This window comes from Scardinius erythrophthalmus (assembly GCF_964197995.2).
Source record: "Scardinius erythrophthalmus genome assembly, chromosome: 2".
NCBI lineage: Eukaryota > Metazoa > Chordata > Actinopteri > Cypriniformes > Leuciscidae > Scardinius > Scardinius erythrophthalmus.
In genome coordinates, this window is record NC_138222.1 from 49,804,059 (window position 1) to 49,827,744 (window position 23,686).

The window sequence follows — 23,686 nt, forward strand, 5'->3', positions numbered from 1 at the left end:
TCATTTAGTTTAAGTGCTAAAATAAATAAACCTAAAGAAATTAAAACTAAAACTTACAGTCTTTGAAAAAAAAAACTGATAAAAATGACGAAAAACCCAACAAAAAACTAAAACTTTAACTAAAATTTTAATTAAAACAGAAAATATAAAAATAAAATATAATTGAAAATATTTTAAAAAATCTAAACTTTGCCTTAAATAAATATAAAACAAACTGCATTTAAGTCATATCGGCCTGGTTCCACAGACAGGCCATAGATTAAACCAGCATTAGGCCTTTTAAGTAGCTTTTATAAAAAAAAAAACATTACTTGGGATATCATTACTTGCATCTTGGGACAAAACAACAAATATCAAAAACTTTTATATCAACATGATAAACAATCACACCTAACATGGTCAATCAGTGAATTAACCAATCCAATAAATCAATGAAATCCAAGGAAAAAAATTCAAAGAAATTTTTAACAAAGATAGAAAATAAATAAATAATAATTATAAAAAAAATAGATTAAATAATGAACAAATAAACATTCTGCAAAAAAAATTTGAGATCAAAATCCAAATAAGACCTTTAGGACAAAGAGTTTTCAATGTATATACATAAAAATAATAATAATCCTGTGTTCCAAATAATAGCATGCTGCACATTTACACATCATGCACTTCTGATGCAAAGGCAATTCCAATTCCTCATTATATTTTAAATTGACTTAATCCTGCCTATGTTGAGTGATCCAAATTAGTCCATTTCCATTTCAGTTAGGATGCTGCCTTAATTGTACTGTGGGCAGTAAACAGCTCACTAGGTTTTGGAATAGAGCCTCTCTTTGCTTTAAGCAATAAACATTTCATTGTACTGCATAAACATTTCATTGCCAAGACATCTGCTAAAAGAAGCATCATCTGGAAAGCATCACGTTAAAATAATCTGAAAAACATCTAAATAAGAGCAGATTCACATACTCTCTAAATGTTTATATGCCGAATGTCCTTCTACACTGAAAAAAAAGGTATAGGATTTACTCAGAAACAGTGTTCACTCAGAAATTGCTAGTACAAATAATTACAAAGACTCAGCAGTAACACTTTACAATAAGGTTGCGTGTTCACATTAGCTAATGCATTAGCTAACATAAACTGACAATGAACAATATATGAAGTGTTTTGTAATCTTTGTTATTGTTAGTAAGTAAAAAATATATTTCATTGTTCATGTTAGTTCTCAGTGCATTAACTAATGTTAACAAATACTTTTTTTTTTTTTTAAATTTAGTAAATGTTGAAATGAACACTGACTAAGATTATAGGCTGTAGAAGTATTGTTCATTGTTTATGTTAAAGTGTCATGAAACTTGAGGAAACACTTACGTCAAAAATGTACTTAACTAATGTTAACTAAGAAAACCTTATTGTAAAGTGTTTACGAATCGGCAAGTAACATTAATTTAAATGTGAAATGTTTGGAGTAGAGAGTCTAAAATAGTATTTTTTTGTGATCTTTGTTTTATTTACAAATTCGAAAAATCATTTTTCACAGTGTGTAACAGCAACATTGAACATCTTATAGGTGAACTGCACACATGTACATGTCTGGCCTGATGTATGCATGTTGTCAGGGATCATTCAAATATAATTGAATCTATGAAATGCCGTGTCCTGTCCTTCTGTCATTCCTGGCAGCTGCATTGACGTACAAGTGCACGGGGGATCAGTGGGCGGTTTACTGCAGGGTGATCCGAGATAAGAACCTGTGCCAGGACATGCGCTGGTACCAACGCTGCTGCCAGACCTGCAGAGACTTTTACACCAACAAAATGCCCCCCAAGACTTGAAAACAACACATAAAGGTTTATTTTTGCCTTTCCCATTTGTACTGTCAAGAATAATATGTTTTATATTTGAAAATGTTATTATGTGAAAATAAAAGCAGCCTGAAAGCAGTGGAACAGATATTACAAGCAGAACACACTATGCAAACTTTTGAAGGCACTGAGGTTTGTTACTACCAAAGTATGTACTTGCAGTGTGTTCGCCAAGCGTTTGCGTACTTGCATTACGTTTGTTTCTTGTTTTTGGACTTGAAGGTTTCTTGTTTTGTCATGTTTTGCTGTAATCTACCCTTTTAGTCCCTGGAAGTGACTTCTTCAGCATACTGGCTCATTTCTCCAGATTACCAGCTGTGATTTTCTTTCTTAAGGCCACTGGTTGGCCAATAACTGACAGACTTTTTTTTTCAGACTCGGATCAATTATCTTTTAACTTGTTTATGCTTTTATTTCTTAGAATAATAATAACTTGTCTGTTGGCTCTGTAACCAAAACCTAGTGATCTACCTTGATCCTTACACATGGTTTCAATAGAGTTTAAAATTAATCTGTTGCTAATCTAACAGAGCAACACTGCGAGACATTAAATATTGGATAAAATAGTCCATTGTTTATTAAGATGAACTATTTTTGCTGATATGTTTAGGTATTGAATGGATTATATATATATTTTCAAACATTTTATCTCTGTTATTTCATCCATCAGCTTCTTTTTTTCTGAGCTTGTTGCAATGCATTTACATTTATGCATTTGGTATGCATTCACAGTATCGAACCCCATGATGTTGGCTTTGCCAGTGCCATACTCTACTGTTTAAGCCATATCTTTGCATTATGCGTGCATATAATAATAGATTATGCAGTGCATTATTGTAGTTCTCATTCTCTGCATCTGCAGCAAAAGAAGACATAAAGGTTGTATAATCAATCATTCTGCCTACCTTTTTGAACAGCCTTCACACTGAGAGTCTTAAAATACTGCCTACGTAGGCAGCTCACTAGGTTTTGGAAAAGAGCTGAAGTAGCGTGTGCTATCTAATTCATAAAGAGCCATCTCAATGCAGTCGAGCAGCCAAGTTGATAATAAGTGTCCCATTTGGGTAATTTTCCTCTTTAGGGTTTATGTATTTTATATAAAACTAGGCGAATTTGTGGCTCTCTCAGAATGTGGCCACTTTCTTTTTGTCATCTAGGTTTCTTTGCATTATTTACCACACTCTCTGTGTGTTTTAGATATTTGCTGAGTTGTTTCATATATTTTAACAGTACATGATCTCTTCTGCAGTGTAAACAAGTGAGTCTTCATTAGTCTGTTGCCTTTGGTGCATCGTTGTTCACCCCAAAATGAAAATGTCATTATTTTACTCAAGCTCATGTCGTTCGGAACCAGTATGCTCTCATTTCTTCTTTTGAACACTAGAAATTTTCAGTAATGCCTATTTAGATTGCACAGAGGGTGTCTTGTGACTGCAGAATAAATAAAACATAGTCATACACTATACTGCTTTAAAAAAAAATAGAAGAAATGAATACTTTTATTCAGCAAGGATGCGTTAGATCGATCAAAAGTGACAGTTAAGACATTTATAATGTTAGAGATTTCTATTCGATTTCAAATAAATTCTGTTCTTTCGTCAAAGAATCCTAAAAACATGAGGATAAATAAATGACAAGAGCCTTTTTAGTTTTGGGGTGCACTGTTCCTTTAAAGTGTAGTCAAATCAGGGTACAGGAAATGTTATGTATGTGTCTAATCATATTTTAGGGATCATTCACACATTTCACACTTTTTTGTGTGTTTAAAAAAAACGACCAGACGCAGGTCAGTGAAGTGGAAAGAAACAAGGTCTAGAGACGCGTTTTTTAAAAGTTGAACTTAAAACCCCCCCGTGTCTCTAGACCTTGTTTTTTTCCTGTCTGATGGTGCTGCAGTGCCACAGTTGTCGCACTCAAACATGCTACTCTTGACTCTGTGCTTGTATATCTTATTAATCTGTCATCAGTATGAGACAATAATTCCTTTGTTTAAAATTGTAATTTTTGTAATTATTGTAGTTTTCATATTGTGCAATAGAGGCAGTATGCAAACCCCATAGACAGGCCCTTTTTATTTTACAGAATTTAGGAACAATAGCAACAAATTTTGTAACAAATATCACAGTCCAAATCTCATAGTTAAAATCTGGATACAATTTATAGGAGTTTACAAGGTACTTTTACAGTTAGGATGTGGTCAGGAAACGTGACATTTTAAGTTTGTATTTCATAAAATAACTCCATGGCCAAGAGTGACACTGCATATTCATGAGAGCCTCAAATCATACTGAGTTGCCTACGGCCTACATGGGGAGCTGCCTTCTAAGATAGCATCCTAACTGAATGAAACCTCACTAGTGACAACAACTCGTTGAGTTTTATGCTACTCCAGTAAGGATGAAATGCATAGCAAACAAATTGACCTTGAAATGCTGTCTGGTTTTTGGAACAGAGCTTACGTGTGTGTTTGAGACCTTGGCTCTGATCTACCAGGTTGCACAAGGTCACCACAGGTGCTTGACAAATTTCACTACTGTGAAATTCAGCCGTTTTTTTTTCTTTTTCTTTTTCTTTTTCACGTTTTGTTCCTGTACTTTTGTATGTATTTAAATGAAACGTGTGTTTTTTAATGTTTTTTAGGATTATTTAATACATATTGTATCTACCTGCTTTTGTCAGAACTATTGGGTGCAACAGCTTCATGTTCCAGGTATAGTGAATATTGCTTGTGTATTCCAGTACTGTATGTCAATAGTTGCACATGTGATTGGTACTTAAACTTCCACTTTTGATGGTGCTAATTTGAACATTTCAGACTGTTCAAAAATATATAATAATAATAAATGTATATCCTGTATCATGCTTTTGTGTGTGTGCATCAATTTTAAATGATATTTTTTAAATGATATTTTATAGCTTAGTAGTTTTATATTGAACTATCATTTACACACTCAGGCCCTATTAAAGACGTTTGGTTTTTCTCTGTCCAGATTTTCATGTACTTTTTTTATCATGCTGCAAATAACAATATGAGTTTTTAATTATTGTAATCTGGTTTCCTGCATGATGTTTTACCAGAAGAGAGCTCTTGGTTTTGTTCAGAGTTCTCCGTCACAACCTTGTGAAGTTCCCCGGCTCGTTCTTCAGCAGTTTGCGTTTTTATTTTGCTGATTCTAATGTTTGTCGGCTGTAACACTGTGAATATATTACGTCGAGAGGATGAGCGTATGCTTGACGAACGGCTGCGCGGCCTGCTGTTCTCACCCGTAAATCTGCCGCTGTCAGTGTAATGACACTGGCGTAGCTGTGAAGGGCGTGAGGAGAAGGTCACCGCCTCGTTTAAGTGCTCATCTCAAATCCTCTGTATGCTGGAGACTCTTTGTGTTACGGTGGGCGTTCTGACATTCACACCATTACACAAAATAGACTGTTTAAAGAATTGAAGTGAAATGGTCATAGGTGTATGGAATTAAAAAAGTTGTTTTCATAATCTTCTCAAAATCAGCCAGTGAACCTCTCCAGAATGTGGCGTGTATTTCTGCATCTGTCGGTGCGTGAGAGCAGATCGTTTAAGCGTTTTCAGCACATGACCTCATGAAGATCTCAATCTGAAATTTCAGCACAGACGTTTTATTCACGTATTATGCAGTGAAGTTTCATGAGCAACTTTTTCCTCAATTTACTCAACAGCTCCTCTGTTTGCAGACTATGGCGGGAGCCTCTGCAGAAATCTGCCACTGGCTCCTTAATATGCTCAAACTCTTTGGATGAATGATGTGGACACTCTGGGGTGAAACATCTCCAACACTTTTTCTGTTTTGGTTTAATTTCAGCCACAGATGTTCAGTGGAAATTTCTGGTGGAGCCTTTTTACCACCATCTGTCTGGCAACAGGTTTGACATGGATTTAATAATTGATATTTAATGTATTATTGCTCTAAATCATGAAGGTTTCTCCTGAAAAGACCAGTAGAGCCAAGATGTTCAGCTTAGTTGGTGAAGCTGTTGATAAAAGAAGTCTTGATGGTTTAATTGGTAACATTTTTCAAGAAGGTTCTATTTGCTTACATTAGTTAACTACATAGTTAACATAATAATAATAAATAAATAAAAAATACTTCTAGCATTTATTAATCTTAGTTGATCTAATTTCAACATTTACTACAGTACATTAACAGCAAAAGTTTTATCTGTTAATATTATATAGTGGATCTTTGCCAACTTGAACTAACAATGAACAGTTGTGTTTTATTAACTAATGTTAACATAAATTAATAAATACTGTATCAAATGTAATTGTTAGTTAATGCATTAACTAACGTTTACTAATGGACCTTATTGTACAGTGTTTCCATTTATTTAATTAAAGGAAACCCTGTTCCATTCAAATGATCCGCTTGGACATTCTGTCAAGAATCTCATTTGCTGTTTCATGAAAGACTAAAAAACAACATGATGGGCATGAGAGTAACTACTCGCATCATTTTCGTTTTTGGAAGAATTATTTCTTCAAGACTTCCATTTCGGGGCTGAACTCCATGTGCTGGTCATCAGCTGTTCCTCTGCGTTACTATATTGTTCAGAAGCTGTTCTTCATAGAATCTACTAGAACATCTCTAAAGTGTGTTCTTACATTTATTTTACATTTACATTTATTCATTTAGCAGACGCTTTTATCCACAGCAACTTACAAATGAGAACGATAGAAAGCAATGAAACTAACAATAGGACAACAATATGCAAGTGCTATGACCCTTCCCAGTTTAATCTAACACAGTACGTGTACTAGAATATCTTATGATTCTTCTGATTCATTCCACTGTCACATACCTTCAGATCAAGCATCAAAAGAGGAAATGAGAGGACGCTTCAACTACAACAACATTGTCAGGAAATCCACATGAGCTCCTTAAAAAATCAGAATGAGAGCATAAGTGTCTATCCCTGTCATATTCGCAGCAGGACACTGTTATATGTTCAAATTCTCAATCATGTTCTTCTCCTCGATTGGAAGGTTTGTCACATCACAGCCCAGCTGGTCGTCTTTGTTCCTCTGTTCATCTTGTCCTGTTCAGCGGCACTGTGATTAAAACCTCCCAGTGAGTCCTGCAGAAATCAGCACTCCGCTGACATCACTGGACATCTCAACAGCTTTTGTCTCAGACTGATGTTATGATGGATAACAAACATTTATGAGGTGAAGAGATGCGTCTTGAGACACTTTGTTATTCAGTTGTGATGTTTTCTTCTCAAAACCAGCTAATCTTAAGGACTGTTTTGTGAATTATCTAAGACCCATAGTGCACTTCTGTGCTTCTCATGTTGGTTATTTAAAGAGATATGCTATTGCTCAAAGGTTTGGGGTCAGTAAAGAAATGAATACTGATATTCAGCAAGGATGCATTATATTGAACAGAGTGACAGTTAATACATTTATAATGTTATGAAAGATTTCCATTTCCAATAAATGCTTTTTTTTAAAACGTTCCACAAAAATACTAAGCAGCACAACTGTCCATCATTGATTATAATCAGAAGGATCACGTGACACTGAAGACTGGAGTAATGATGCTGATAATTCAGCTTTGCTTAAAATATCTTACTGACTCCAAAATAGTGAACTGTTGTGTAGTTCACTCGAAATAAATTAATAAATCTGACAAAGGATGGTTGGAGATGCCCTCTAGCACCGGTTGAGATGCCGCTATCTGCAAGACTTCAGAGTCATTTCTGATGATTTTCTCCCTCTGGATTCCTTCAGTTCTCTCTGACCTCACACAGCCAGAATAACTAAGCAGCGAGCCACACGTCAGCTGTTATCGGATCTGAATGAAGTTGGAGGGAGAAGATCGCTGTGATAATGCCCTTCAGACAGAGGTGATGTGACATTTACTCAACGCTGAGTGTAATAACCCTGGAGTAGATGTCCAGATTGTCTTCAAAACTCCTTAGATGAGGGAAGGGATGGATGTAAAGTGAACAGCTTAATGTTTTCATACAATATTTAGGTTACATGAATGTGTTGCTCCTTTTTGTATCAGGATATTACTCAAAAAGACAATAAATACAAACGTAACGTAACCCCGGTTCCCTGAGAAAGGGAACGAGATGCTGCGTCAGCTGATGACGCTATGGGAATGCACCCTCACAGAACCCAGCGTCTGAAGTACGTGTACGAACACGGCATAATATGGCCAACGCAGTGGTCAGCGTATAAGAAGGGTGCCTGAGAACATGTCATCAGATTTGTATTGTCTGAAGGAAGATGTGCCGGCATGCCCAAAGCATAGAAAGCGACAGGGGTTACATACGTATCCCTAGACGTTCCCTTTCAAGGGAACTTACGCTGCATCAGCTTCTGGTGCTATGGATGGAAATTCCTTTCCACCCAAGGCATCCATCAAGAACCCTACTCGCTCAGAACCTCTACATTCGAATAACCTGAAGCCGAATGGACCACATGGGCTTAGTATGGATGTCTCCACGCACCTCAGTGTGCAGGTCTGGAAGAAAGGGAAGGCTCACCAGTGCTGGTCACTGATGACTCCGCAGATATTGTTCATCTAAACGGCCTTCCGCAGTCTCATGCTTTGAGCCGGACCAGTTTAAACTCAGTTACCTGAGATGGTCGCATTCACGCTTACACAATCACAGATACTTTTGTATAGCCCCCGTGGTTTTTGCATACACTTGAAGAGGTATGGCCACTACTACATATATAATTCGACCAACATTACTTCTCTTATAATAGCTTTGGATTGGCCATTCCGTGGTTTCCCACGTACACTTAAAAGTAACATTAAATTAAAACGGAGGTAAGACACACCCAAATTTAGGTTGGTCAAGCAGCCTTTTTGCTGTCCTAAACGGAAATTCACTTCTTGTCTTTGCAAACCAAGTACACTTGAATCAGTGCCAAATATTAGTCGTCACTAATCTGACGCAGACTTGCAGTAACATTCGAATCCATTTAATCTACTTGGGAAAACAATATCAGAGTCAGTCAGAATACAATCAAATGTTTACAATTTATTGGCCAGGTAATAAAACAATTATTCAAAATCCAAATGGTTGTGTTTGTCTTTATAATTAGATTTTGGTCCCCTATTGAGGGGTTCACAACTGTGGGATCAGAATTTGTGACTGAATGGGTTCTTGTTGTCTATGGAAGAGAATAGTAGTTTGAATGGAGGTTCTGGGGGAGGGCACACCTTTTAAGGGGCACACAATATTTCTCATATTCTAGAACTTCTTGGAGCTTTGTATTATGGCTGAGAGAATGAGACCATTTTACCAGGCGCACTGAAACATTTTAAATGATACCAAACATGTGTAGTTACTTATTGTACATATTTAACATTGCATAGGTTTTTAGTGAGTTTTAGGTAAGGAGGAGAAGAGGGAGAGCAGGGGAAGATGATGAGACTGTAAAGGTGAGGTGTGAGCTGCACTGTGTGGTGCGTCTCGGATGTTGCTGTTACAAGAGAGAGTTCAAATGTTAATTCTCAGGAGAGCCTTTTGCTTTCTCAAGGGGTAGCCCAGACTTGCTGGCACCCGCCTTACATCCCCATAGCATCAGCAGCTGATGCAGCATAGAAGTTCCCTCGAAGAGACAGGGATAGCTGCAGGTCAGAGTAATTGGTACATCAGAAACCATTTCCAACCATTCCCCGCACCCTGAGAGACAGCTTTCGAGACCAATGATAAAGACCTTTCTCCACGACCCAACCTTTCATCACGCACATTATTCCAACCTGCAGATGCCCACACTTGTTCTCGAAAGGGAATAGTGGGCCTTAAATTTGAGGAAAACGGTTTCTTCAAATCATTTATAAAACATTTATGTAGATTGTTGAATGTAATTCAGTGCAACAATTTGCATAGTAGGTAAGAGCAAGTAAGATACTTTATTGTCATTGTATAAAATATAAGCATACAAATTAAATTACATAAAAGCCCCTGAAGGCATATTGTACATTGTATAAAATAATGTTGTAGTGCATGTCTTATATGTCCTTCAATGTTAAAAAGCAGTCCTTTGTCCTTGATAGTTATAAAGAATTAGGGAGTTAGAAAATGAAGCGGGAGTGGGAGGTCTTAGAGCAGATACAGCTTTTTTAAAGAAGCTGTGCTTTAGCCTGTTTGTCCTAGACTTAATGGCCCTCTACCTCTTCCCAGACGGTAAAGGGACAAACATTCTGCATCCTGGATGCGTAGGAACCATAAAAATGCAGCTGGCTTTATGTAACCGACTGGCATACACTGTATCCAAGCTCAGTGCCTGATCCGCTGTTCTGTTCTAACTACACAGCTCTCTGCGGTTTTCCACAGTGAAGCATTGCAAACCATAATCCTATAGGCAAGTATGCTCTGTATTATGCTCTTTATAGTAAAATGATATTCATTAGGTAGCTTTGTGGGCAGCTTTCCTGGCCTGCTTCATTTTTCACAGGAAGAATAGCCTTTGTTTTGTTTTGTTCACCAGATGAGAGGTATTGATGGACCAAGAGAGATCTTGTGTTATTTAGACTTCAAGGAACTAGATGTCATTTACACTCTCTGCTTCCTCTCCATTGATACACAAAGGGGAGTGGGTGTCTGCGATGATCTCTTTGGGATTTTTGGTATTCGGGACTAAATTATGGTCTGTACACCACTGAATTAGATGTTTCATAGCCAATTATGTTTACACAATGTAAGTTTTGCAACAATCATGTATACACTACTGTTCAAAGTTAGGGGACAGTAATAAACATTTTTAAAGAAGAAGAAATTGCATTAAATGTAATTTAATTTGCATTAAATGGTTTTATGAGGGAGTTATGTTGACCTTCTGATCAAAAATTTCCTCAGAAACTTAAACTGAAGCTTTTGAGTGATAGATGGCTAATAGAAGCGACTTTATGTCGTATTCACATTCAGTTTTATCTTTATTCACCCTCCAGCGAGTTTGTCACAGACAGCATGACCTTTTGGAGGAGACTTTACTACTGTATAACTATACCGACCCAGGCCTTTGTGCTCATTCAGCTCAGGCCACCGGGCATACAGTATATGAGTGATCCATTACAGCGCACGACAAAGAATGACAGAGAACCATCTTTTTATTGTGGAGGCCCATTCACTTTTTATGTACCATTTAATAAATATTTTTCAGTATTCAATGAAATATATAGTACAATTCAAAAGTTTGGGAAAAAGCTGAACTTTCAGCATCATTACTCCAGTATTTACTGTCACGTGATTCTTCATTCTAATACAGTATGCTGATTTGAAACATTTCTTATTATTATCAATGTTGAAAATAGTTGTGCTGCTCAATATTTTTCTAGAAAGAATTTCAGGATTCTTTGATGAATTAAGCCTTTACATTCACTTCTGATCAACTTAATGCATCCTGCTGAATACAAATATAAATTTCCTTTGAATTGTAACTTTTGAATCTAACAGCAGTGTTCATGGGGGAAAAAAGAGAACTTTTTCACAGTATAAACGAGGGGAGTCTCTCTTAAGAGGATCATCGTTTTTGGCATGAAAATGTGCATTTAGCTGATTCAAGCTATACAGAACTGGCTATTTATGTTCACCAAATCAACAAAGCTTGAAAAACTGTTGTAGATATTTAATAATTCCCCTATTAAAATAAAAGTAACTGTACTTGAACAGAAATAATTACCTACGGGTGTGGCCAAGATGGCCTCTGACTTGGTTTGGACAACTGGACAGTCCTCAGAAGGTCTTATCAAGGACTCTCACCTCAATGATTCCCGAGTCTGCCAGCTGCTGTTCAGGGTGTTTATTCTCAAACCATGGATGCATTTAGCTGGACTGCTGCCAGTCCACTTTAATTTCACCAATGAGCGGCTGATAAATGCAGCAGTACTGTTGCTATGGTAAAGCCGGTGAAACGCGCTGCAGTATCAAGTGTTTGTATGTTTGTGCTGATGTGAAGTTCTGATGATAGATGGCCTCTGCCTATTCATGATTTGAACCTTTCTTGTGATACACCTGCAATAATAGCACAGAGATTTTTTGTTTTGCGTTCAGCTCAGATGAGGCATGTGTGACATGAAGAGTAGTGCTGCACAACACAAACACGATGTTAATAGCTAGACACAGAACAGATGTGAATGTTAGCATTCATGACCTCATAGAGATAAATTATTGCAATAAAATTAGACACAATTCTTGTTTTTTGTTCAATTTTGCTCACAAACAGCTGTTATGTCATCTTTTTACTGTTAAATAGAGACCCGAAGTTTCTCATTTCTCTCACTAGCCTATTAATATTTCAACATGTGCCACTGAACAGTAAAACCTCCTGTCTGGAAGTGAATATATGTTAATAAATCATATTGTAAATATATAACAATTATTTCTGCACATATTTGCAAATATTCTAATAATGATATTGTCACTTTATGTTCTTTTAGTTTGCATCATTTTCCTGTCTCCTTTGTTCTCAGTTTCCCGCCACTAGTTTGTCTCCTTGGTTACTAATTTAATTAGTCATTCTGTTCAGCTGTGTCCTTATTAGTGCCCTTTGTTTGTTCCTTGTATTTAAGTCCTCGTGTTTCATTTGTGTTTTGTCCGGTCCCGTCTATGTATAGTGGTTGTTACATTGCCTGCCTGCTTCTGAGTTACTCTGTGAGGATTATTCATTAAAGGCTTTTGAATTTCATCTTCTTCATCATCGTGTGTGCTAAACTCCTGTTTGTGACAGATGTTGATATTTACATATATACTTCAGAAATCATTCTCATAGGCTGATTTGGTGTTCAAACATGTCTTCCTATTATCAATGCTGAAAGCAGTTGTGCTGATTATAAAAAGGTATAAGGTGAACACCATGCTAACACATATATTGAGCATTACATTAGCAGTGGGAATGTTCTTCACAAACAGATGCGGTTAGTAGACAGTTTGTTCGGTTTCCGTTTGGTTTAGAATTAGACTCTAGTGTACTTTGAGTTATGCTTGCACAGCCATTTGAGCAGAGCAATTAGTCGTAATCTCCCAGTGAACACCCAACCCAATTACAGGACGTGTCTACAGATGGCACTCCAACACACAAGAGTGAATCAATTCTGGAGAGATTTTACACACACGCACAGACACACAAACCATCAGCCATTCTTCTGGTGATTCTTTCTGTTGTTCATCAGGTATAATTAAGATATTATGTGGAGAACCGCAGAGACGAGACATGATTGATTCTTAATGACGCATAACTTAGAACCACAAGCCCACTGGGTCTGATTATGATGTCTTTTAATTAATTTCTCAACATTGTATCCAATGAAAATACTTGGACTGTGGTTTTGTTGGCTTTGTAAATGATAGGGAAAAATAACTGTTGATCACAATACATACATTTGCAAATGCAGGAATCATGGAAGTCCAGCCTTTCAGTTGCAAGAGCCAATCTGCTTTTTGATGTTATTTGCTTTTAAAATTGCCATGCACTTGACAGACACTTTTGATGATTTTGGCCCTTAAATTAACTTTGTCTGTGGAATTTTTCAATTGTTTGTTCCTTGATTGACGAAAATAGTTCAATTGCTCAGAAAACATGTCATAACTTGAGGTAGCATTCTTGTTTGTAGCAAACAAATGGTGACAGTTGTTATATTAAAGTTATATGCTTTAGAAAAATCTAATAGCTTGTATTACCATTTTTTCTGAATTCGTAAAAAAAAAGAAAAAAAGAACTGCACAGTAAAAGACCATAAAAATCCAATTATATATATATATATATATATATATATATATATATATATATATATATATATATATATATATATATATATATATATATATACACACAATAGCAAAGTGTTTTTTTTTAAATGCAGACTTCTACTTTGCTTTTGACTAATTCATAAGTGTGCGGTCCTTTATCTTTCTGATCAAGTGGCTCTGCATTATGCAGGTCCATGAGGTATATGTAAAGTGAGTGACTGAAAGTGGAGGGGCAATAAAAGAGTTGGAAAGAAATCTGCATTTTTTAACGCTTCTCACTGCCATCTGATCGCAGATGACTGTAGTTTCACACCTGGACTGGTAATGTACACTTTAATAAACCTAATGTCTGATTTAATAGACATTACCCATTATGCAGGCCTTTCATTGTGCTACTTGTAATAGCATGCGGTATGTATTTAGATAATCCTGTCAAGTCTGCATTGCAAGCTGATTATTAACAGAAAAAAAATGTTTACAAAATGTGTCTGAAAATTGATTTATTTGGCCTGTAAGAGGCTCTATTGCAAGTATAATTGCATGGTGGGCTACTCACTATGCAAATATTAATGACCTGAACAATGCAGTGTGTGTGAATGCAAAAAGGTGTATTATGCACGTTAAGCAATATTCTAATATAATGCTATGTTCAGACTGTCAGTCCAAATCCAATTTTTGTGCATATCCGTAGTCCAGCAGTATTCCAGCATATGTCTGAACATGTTTTAAAATGTAAATAAGATTGCAAAACCCGTCCATGTTGTTGTTTTTGGCGTATGCAGTTGCGATACACAGTGTGGATATCAATAATTTTAGATCAGATTCCAACAAAAATAATTGGATTTGGACTGACAGTCTGAATGTAGCCAAAGTCTCTGCTAACATTCAGTCCTGTTGGGTTTAGTCCAAGTCCTACATTTGACAGACAAGGCTGTCCCATCTGTGTACACAGTTGGGACGTCAACGAATGTGAAGGTTAGTAAAACGAATTAACTTGCTTACTAGAAAGAATCGTGTAACATTTTTAGATAAATGTTCTGAAATGCCGCTTTGTGTGTCGATGGATGCTGGTTATTGTTATGACAGTTGTAATGGCAGGTCAATAACTACATTTAGAAAATAAGTTTTACCTTTCGGACACGTCGAGATGCTCTCGAGGGTGAACTTGACCATTAGCCACCTCGTCTTGGTCCCTCTCTCGGTTTGCGGGAAGCAGTGGTTCGAATAAATAGGGCTGATTCTGTGCGTAAAATGTAGCTGCCTGCAGTTGATCGTCCTTGTTCTTGTCGCTGTCGTCGCGCTCCTCAATAAAAAATCCTACATGGGAGGGTCCGGCGGTGAGTCCGGTGGAGAGTAATCCTCCACAACTGAGTGCAAACTGGCATTCAGATCGGCCTCCAATCTATTACCGATGGCCGAAATCAAGCCCCGCCCTTTTTCTCATTTCAGAAGCCGTTTCACTCAGAGATACGTCACAACGGGGAAAAAAGGACAATCGCAACTTCCGTTTCATGGCGACTTTAATAGATTTAAACTGATTTTCTGGGTATTATCAACTGGCCAGAATTTTGAGATTGCAATAAACGTGAAGGACTATAGTGATTATGACTTCACTGGTTGTGTTTCTTTTATATTTACAAAAAAAAAAAAAACAGTTCACTGAGTCATTTGTTCATGAATCGGACTACGCTGGATTTGTTGCATGTGGCCCGCGAGGACAAATCAATAGAAAAAACAGGACAGCGGATTTGGGTAAAAAGTGACTTATTTTGTTTTAAATCTGTAGATTCAGCAGTGGTTGTGCAGGAAACATTTTTTTGTGTTCTTCTTCACTCAGCACAGGTTTTATGAAAACATATTGTCTGTAGCGCAGGCGCTCAGCATGTTGCAGCTGAACCAGGTGACAAATCATTAAATACAGCTTGATATCACTTTCTCCATGCATGTTCCTCAATACGCGTTAATCAGAGAAATAAAAACACTACAACTGCGGTGTCATTATAGGATCGAGTGAAACACAGCTTCACATTGATCCCACAGGAAAAAAAGAAGTTTGTTTTATTGCCGCACCATTTAGTTGCTTCTCGTTTTGTCCAGACAGCTCCAATTAGTTACCTAAACCGATCCATTATCCCATTTACAGTTGCCATCGCAGCTGTCAGGTACAAAATTGTTTTTTAATCAGTATAATGTACATGCCTGTGGCCAGAATAAACAAATAACTGAAAGTTGAGTGCAGCTGTGGGTCATCTGTCTATCACTATGTGAAAATGAGCATGTAATCTGTCTCTGAAATGATAATGCACAATGTGGGCTGCTAAATGTTTATGCTCAGTGAGGGATATCATTATAGAAGAACCCTAACTGACATAAGGGTCAACATTCACAGTGAATTTCAACAAAACTTACTGACATTTATATCCTACAGATGCTACATATTTTGGGTCAAATCACAATTCTCACTTTTCCCCAGAATTCTGAGGTATAAACTCACAATTGTGGGTTATGAAATCCGTATTGCAGTATATAAACTATTAAAAATAAAGACGTCATCATTTTTTTTATTCAATTCCTGTAGGATTAAAAAAAAACATTTGATTGATTGATTGATTGAGTGATGGATTGATTGATTGATTTTGATGAGAATTAGGTGAGGAACAGGCACGCTTTAAATTATAAGGAAGTTCATGTTGGGTTTTGCATCAACATTTGCATTGAAAAATATTATTTTACACTATATTTACTGAATATTAAACTTTAAAATACTTAACTCAGCATTATTTGAGAACAAAAAATATGCTTTGTCAATTATTAATTGACCAAATGGCAATTTGACCAAATGGCCACAATTATTGTCTTAGACTCAAGGTGATGCATTTTGCACATGCAAGATTCACTAGCGTTTTATTAAAACTATATAAATCTAATATAAATCTGTTTTTCTGATTACAATAACGCAGATCAACTATTTAGCCAGCTGAAATACTGACATCATTATTTTCATGGCTTTATAATAAATAATGATTTTAAATGTCAGACCTCCACTCAAATGTACTTAGACATAGTAAAAGTAAGTGTTCCTATAGTATATTTCTGTAGTATGACACATTTATGGGCATTAAAAGGATAGTTCACCCAAATTTTTGTTATCACTTACTCTTCCTCAGGTTGGTACTACCATTGAAGTCAATGGCTACCGTCAACTGTTTGATTGCCAACATTCTTCAAAATATCTTCTTTTGTGTTCAGCAGAAGAAAGAAACTCATACAGGTTTGGAACAACTTGAGGGTGAGTAAATTATGAGGTGAACTATCCCTTAAATGGGGTAGCTAGAGAAAAGATGTGGATATAATAACCATATCTTTGGAAACAGCATAAGCTTCAAGGATTGCAGCCTTTGGCCATGTTCTTGTATTATAGCATAATAGGTGGACAATTGCTCCCTTAAATATATGCTTTTTTGTTTTACAACAGCTATTTGTAGCAATGCATGAACTAATTTGAACAATATTGCTGTTAAATAGTACTATAATTGAGGTTCATTGGGGTGATGTTAAGGTCTATGGATGCTGGCTGAGCCTTTCTTGAAATGATCTTACATAAAAATGACTGATAAAATATAAATAAGTATGACTGATACACTGTTCTCCCTAATTTAAGTGTATTGGGGTTTCGCTCTGAGAACTTTCATTTGTATCATGTCATGTTTTATGCATTTATGCAAGCTGGAATATCTTATAAAAAAATCCACCAGCTGCAGCTTTAGCAAGATCTACTGTGAACAAAACATTGCTAAGCCATCCTGTTATGCAGAGAAGTTCACTGGATTTGTTCTTGTGAAAATAATATAATTAAAACATTTTGCTAATGCTTTCTCCATTGCTCTGTTCTAAAATTCGTTGCCGACTGATTTTGTGCAGTGAAGTAATAGTGTCTTCATATTAAATTCAATATTATTCTTAGAATTAAATAAATGTAAATGTATATTTTATGCTTTTGTTTTACGCTTTCAACTTTCTTTAGTGTGTAATGTTGCTGTTTGAGCATGAAAAAAGGTCTCCAAAGTTACAAAGCACAAAGTCCCTCTAAAGGGAGTTATTTTCTATATCAGTTTCTGAACTCAATTTTACTTCCAGGAACAAACACATCACAATATTAATTTAAATAATTTCCGCCCAAGGGATACGCAAAAAGAAAGAAGAGAGAGTTGCGTTAGTAGTGTGTTATGGTAAGGGGCGTGACATTTCCTGAAAATGCTGGAAGTGGTCGACAAATCACGACATACTGGTCCAGCCGACCAATCAGAGCACATTACACTTTCCGTAAGGAGGGGCTTCATAGATATATGAAGTACACACAGCATTACTGACATACAGAGAAGAGATGTGCTGCAACAATGTAAAATCGAATGTGTTTTTTGAACATTCAAGCATAAAAACCTATTCTAGTAGACTCCAAAAACAAAATCAAGACTTTGAAAAAGGGCATAATAGGTCCTCTTTAAAGTGTCTGTCTAACTGCATAAATGTACATTTCTGTGTGCATGTTCCCAGTGGATGTGCTCATTGCTGTAAAAGACCCAGCTTTAATCCCAGTTTCACGCTGGCTGCGGCGGGCTGGGCAACTGTGGGTCATACGTGGAGAATACATTATGCCTAAATAGACTGACAAATGTCACAGCGACAGCACCTCTCTTTCTCCATCTCTTCCTCCCCGACACTCATGTGATCTCAGTCCAGTCAATACTGCACTCTCTGCTTCACAGAGGAACCTCCCTTTCTGTCAAAGCTACTACAGTATAAAATAACCTAGAGTTGGATTTGACAACCATTTTGACATTATTTTCTTATGTATGACATTTGTTTGTCAAACTGCATTGTGCATGTTCTGCACTCATAGATTTTGTTAAAAAAATGCATCATTAGTAAATGATTCTATACGGGTTTGTCTTTCTATCATTAATTTAATCACAGCGAATAAATCAACATATTTCCGTAATTTATTACGACATTCTGATTTTAGTGTGTGTGGTGCAACTCACCTGGATTTGTTTCACTCTTCGTCATCTGCTCAGTTGTTGTTTTCACGGAATAGTCACCTTGTGCCTTATCATCTACACTCACATATCCTGCGAGTCTGTGTTCCCTGATCAATCACTATATGCAAACAAATGTAAGAATTACAACAAACAGTCAATAGAAGGTCAAGTCGAGGACATTGCTTTGGTTTACTTCACCTTTTGCTCTCAGCTTTTTGCTGCTCATTTTGAGCTGTGAACTACTAAACGTAAATGTGCACTCTCGAAAAGTTAAAGACCCCTGAGGTGAAAATCAAGTTTTTAATTAGTTGTTTATGTCTGTGTGGAGTTTTTAATGTGTTTTAAGACAAACCATGTGTAAATTCATAAGTAAACACAATTGGTGAGTAGGCCTATTGTCTCCTTAAAATCGCAGTTTACCCAGACAGACTCAAAGGTGGTTTGAAATCGACGTCACAAACATGTTACTTGTAACCAATCACGTCGATGTGAAGGCGGGCTTTAGCATATCATTAATTATGCTGCGAAGCAGGGCAGTCTCAAGATAAGCCAGGTTGCCTCTGTATATTTTTCTGGTGATATGAAAAATCGGGTAAATTTAGCAATATAGCGGGTGAATTATGTGAATGATGTATATGTTATGATGAACTATATGCCCTTCGCGACTGACGTTCTAAATTGTTCAAAGCGTTTCTAAGGATACTGATTTTTAGAAGGCAGACCGAGATGGCAAACAGGAACATGGTTTGTGTCACAGTATAGCAACGCATTAGCTGTTGATAATGTAGTCAAGCCAAAGGCTAATCATATCAATCACCTTTATGTGTCCAGTGACGTTGTAGAGAGCGATACATGAAACGCATTACCATTCTGATACATCAACTTGTAGAAGAACCGGTTTAATTCACTCTTCCTCCTTCTTCTGAATCAGTTTCTGGTTCAAACATATATGTCTGCATTAAACCAGAATTTCCACTTGCCATCATTTACTACAGTAAAGTTGACCGAGTGGATCAGGTAGTACGAGCTGGTGTGAGAGAGTGGAGGCGGGGACCAATTTACATATTCAAGCAATGTCGTAGAGTTATATTCAAACAATTTTAAGGCATGAAGAAATCATTTTCACATGATTTTTTTTTTAAATTTAATTTTGATCAAAGAAGAGTTTTAAGCGATACAATTATTGACTACAGGGGTACTTTAACATTCACAGATATTATGAATGAAACAGTCAGATCTTCCTTGTACACTTCTCCCTCTTTCTCCTCTATATTTTGAAGCGCACATGCTTGAAGGAACCTGGATAACACACTGTTTCTGCTGCTCTTGCTCTGATAACATTCATAGATTATTCATCTCAGCAAGGCTTGACTCATGACTGAATCACCCTGATATTTGCAGTGACCTTTAACACCAACAAACTCACAGCACTAATTTAAAGCTGCTGTTGATTAACTTTATGCCAAAATGAATATGATATATACACAAACTACCAATCATTTTCATGCGAGGATTCGACCTCGGCTTTGTTTCTGTATTTACTCTCATGTTTTGTGGAAGTGGCGACTATTCCTTTCCTCTTGACCATACACTGTAAAAATTAAAGGTGCCTGGAGGAACCTTTTGGGGTTCTTCACTTTGCCACACCGGCGGAACCGTCTGTAGATCCTCTAGGCACCCTTTAAAAAGGGGCGGTTCTCTGAAGAACCACACAAGTTTCTTGAGGAACTCTTATATTAGACACTGTGTGGAACCACTTTGGGTGCCTCCAGGAACCAAATTTCTTTCTTTTTTTTTAAATATTTAATTTCATGTTGTTACTATGGTTACCTTTGACTTCTATTATAATGAACCAAATACAAAATAAGAATTGTTTATTACATATTTGATATTCATTTTTATACATACACTTCCATGCACATGGGAAAAAAGCTAACTACAGATTAATATCAATGAATACACAAAAAATAGTATAATACATAAGCAACATGAATAATCAACCATGTATATACAATAGATAAACAAGAAAAGACATCTCAACAAAATGCATGGAAACACATATGTTCCACGAAATAAATCAATGTAAAAAAAAATTACATTTTGACTAATTAAAAATGTCCATCTTTACTTAACTTTAAAACATTTGTGTTTCAGTCCGATGGTAAGTCTAACATCACTGTTTCCAAGTCCAAAAGCTCTATCAGATGCCAAAAACAAACAAACAGTGCTAATATGCACTCATTGTGCTGTAATATTCCTGAAAATTATGATCCTAACCTTTATCTCTATACCGAAATCTCAGATGGTTAGTTATTCAGCTATTTTGAATCATAAAATGTTTAAGTCTGGGATGCCGTTAGACTGGAGACTGTAATGTACACTATGGCTTTTGAAAAGGAAAGCCAACTCATATCAACAGTGTTCATAAATGATTGTTGAGTATTCTCATGAAACAAGATGTAGAAGTAGAGGCTTCGACCTGGAAACAGTATTAAGGTGCAGTAAAATGATCTGTTGTTCTGTGAATGTTCACTGGTGAATTCCAGTCATTTCAATGAGAATCCACACGATCAGCAATTTCGTTTGTGGTCAAAAATGTCACTATGGGACCAAGTTGGTGTGAGGTACTTAAAGAGTTAGAAAAGTGAAAAGGTACAGCAGATTCGTTTTCCGTGTGTTTTTCCTCTTTTCTGGAGGATGGTCCAGGCACTTCAGTGATTTTCAGGTCTACAGAAAGATTTTTATTCTTGTTCAAACTTGTATTTCAGCTTACCGAGATCCCTGCAAAGTACAAAATGTACTGTTAGTAAGGTTATTAAAGTGATAGTTGTGAAATTTAAACAATTTCCTCAGCCTTGTGATGTTCCAAACCTGTTTGACTTTCTGTCTGTGGAACCCAAAAGCAGATCTCAGGCATAATGCAATCCCAGTCACCGTTCGCTTTCACTGCATGAAACACAAGCAGAAAAAAATTGTGACCCTGTATCACAAAACCAGTCATAAGTCGCACGGGTATATCTGTGGCAATAGCCAACAATACATTGTATGGGTCAACATTATCGATTTTTCTTTTATGCCAAAAATAATTAGGATATTAATTAAAGGTCATGTTCCATGAAGATATTTTGTACATTTCCTACCGTAAATATATAAAACATGTATTTTTGTGAGTGAATGCAGCACAATCGTTAACATAAACGGACAAAAAGGGGATTTTCTCAATGTTTAGATTTTTTTGCACCCTCAGATTCCAGATTTTCCAATCTCGGCCAAATATTGTCCTATCCTAACAAACTATAAATCAATGGAAAGCTTATTTATTTAGCTTTCAGATTATGTATAAATCTCAATTTAAAAAAATGTACCCATGTGACTGGTTTTGTCATCCAGTGTCACAATTGTGTAAATCATTCACGAAACCATTCTTGTGTACTCTTGTCTAGTTCAATTCAATGCAACAATTTATGTAAAAATGGTTAAGCTCCAAAAATGTCCCAGAAAAGATCCTAAAAATAATCAATGGGTTCACAACTCATGTGTTATGGGTTGTGTTTTAAGTCTTCTGAAGCCATATAATAGCTTTTTCCTTTTTTTGTCGGAAAATACTAAACTTGAAGTTATAATTCAGAGTTAAAATGTCTTATATTCAAATGCAAATGATAAAGATATAAGAAAAAATGCATAGCATTATTTGTGAACCAAACCTGTGATATAATTTCTGAGTAGCCTAACATGAATGAGATTTGAGAGCATGAGGAAAGATTTTCAGTGAATAACTGATTAAAAAACACAAGTACACAGTCAAACAATACAATTTCACACAGAGAAAGTTCATAGTAATAAAGTACTTGCATGTGGTGCAGGTAACTTACTGTAATTCAATGTTGCCACTGAAATGTTCAGATTATTTTAGAAATGTAATGGTTGATCTGGGTAAACAAAAGAACAAAGCTGATTATTCACAACATAATATTTATTGACCAGTAAATGGCTTTAAAATGGTATTTGAGAGAATGAGGGCACCTGTAGTAAGTAAAGTTAGGCTAAACAAAAACAGACCAAACTATATTAACCTGCTTTTGTTATTCATAACAAACGCCAATGATGACAGCAGGAATCAGCTAAATTAGTTAGGCTATATCAGCAATTTGAAGACACAGTTGTACAGAATATGTTGAATTGAATGACTAAATCAATCTAAGACAATAAGTCAGTAATTTCCATTTGTTCAATAGATCAACGTAGTTAGCACCGCGGCTAAAACCTTCATACCAGATACTGTGCGAGCGGTAAACAATGTATAATAAATTTAGTAAACTCTGTATTTATATTTATTTGGCGAGTTTACAAACCTTGTAACGGAGAGCCGAACAATTAATCCCATATACTTTCAAACCCGATGACGTCGATCAGCTGAGCTAGTCATCAATAGTGACATCACAGCTAAGAAAAATTTGAATGTTGACAGTTGCTATAGCAAACACTCATTCTGTTAGACATTACTCTGTACTGCACTTTCTACAATAGTTATTTTTTTGCTTGATTGAAAGATTTATTTTACTTTCATTCTGCGAGTTTCATTCTGCTCGGTTGCACACAATTCAGACAATATTCAATCTGCAAGACCAAGTTTGAAGTGTCTGGAAGATTGAGCTGGCGCTCAAAAAAACACCAAGCCATGCTGTTCACTGTGAGTCTGCTGCTGATGCATTACTTCAACACCAAGAAGACAAAACCCATGGCAAAGACAAAGAAGGAACTAGAATGGCATTTCACAAAATATCAAGGTAAGCGCATTGTCATTGTACCATCTTCATCTGAGCATATATTCAAGTAAATCAAGTAATTATCATTTATGCAAATGATCTCCATCAGCTGTGTTTTGATTAGTGCACAATTGAAATGTTTTGTTTTGTGTTATGCTCTATGGTGATCTTGATATTTAAAAATAGATGAATTATTTTTGAATTAACAGTGCAATCAAACAAATATGAGGGTCATTGACAAATAAAGCTTTAAAAAGGTGTTTTTAAAAAATCT

At 36.1% G+C, this 23,686-nt stretch overlaps 2 protein-coding genes across 2 annotated transcripts in view; one reads left to right on the plus strand and one right to left on the minus strand.

Moving 5' to 3' along the window:
- The window catches only part of adamts17 (ADAM metallopeptidase with thrombospondin type 1 motif, 17), a 163,754-nt gene extending 159,228 nt beyond the window's left edge, over positions 1-4,526 (plus strand). Inside the window, exon 23 of the mRNA XM_081359916.1 lies at positions 1,684-4,526. Coding sequence (XP_081216042.1) covers positions 1,684-1,835 — 152 coding nt within the window. The 3' untranslated portion in view covers positions 1,836-4,526. The remainder of the gene's footprint in view (positions 1-1,683) is intronic.
- Positions 1-23,686, minus strand: part of LOC308687382 (uncharacterized protein) — a 439,906-nt gene that overhangs the window by 395,346 nt on the left and 20,874 nt on the right. The gene's annotated exons all lie outside the window — the stretch shown is intronic.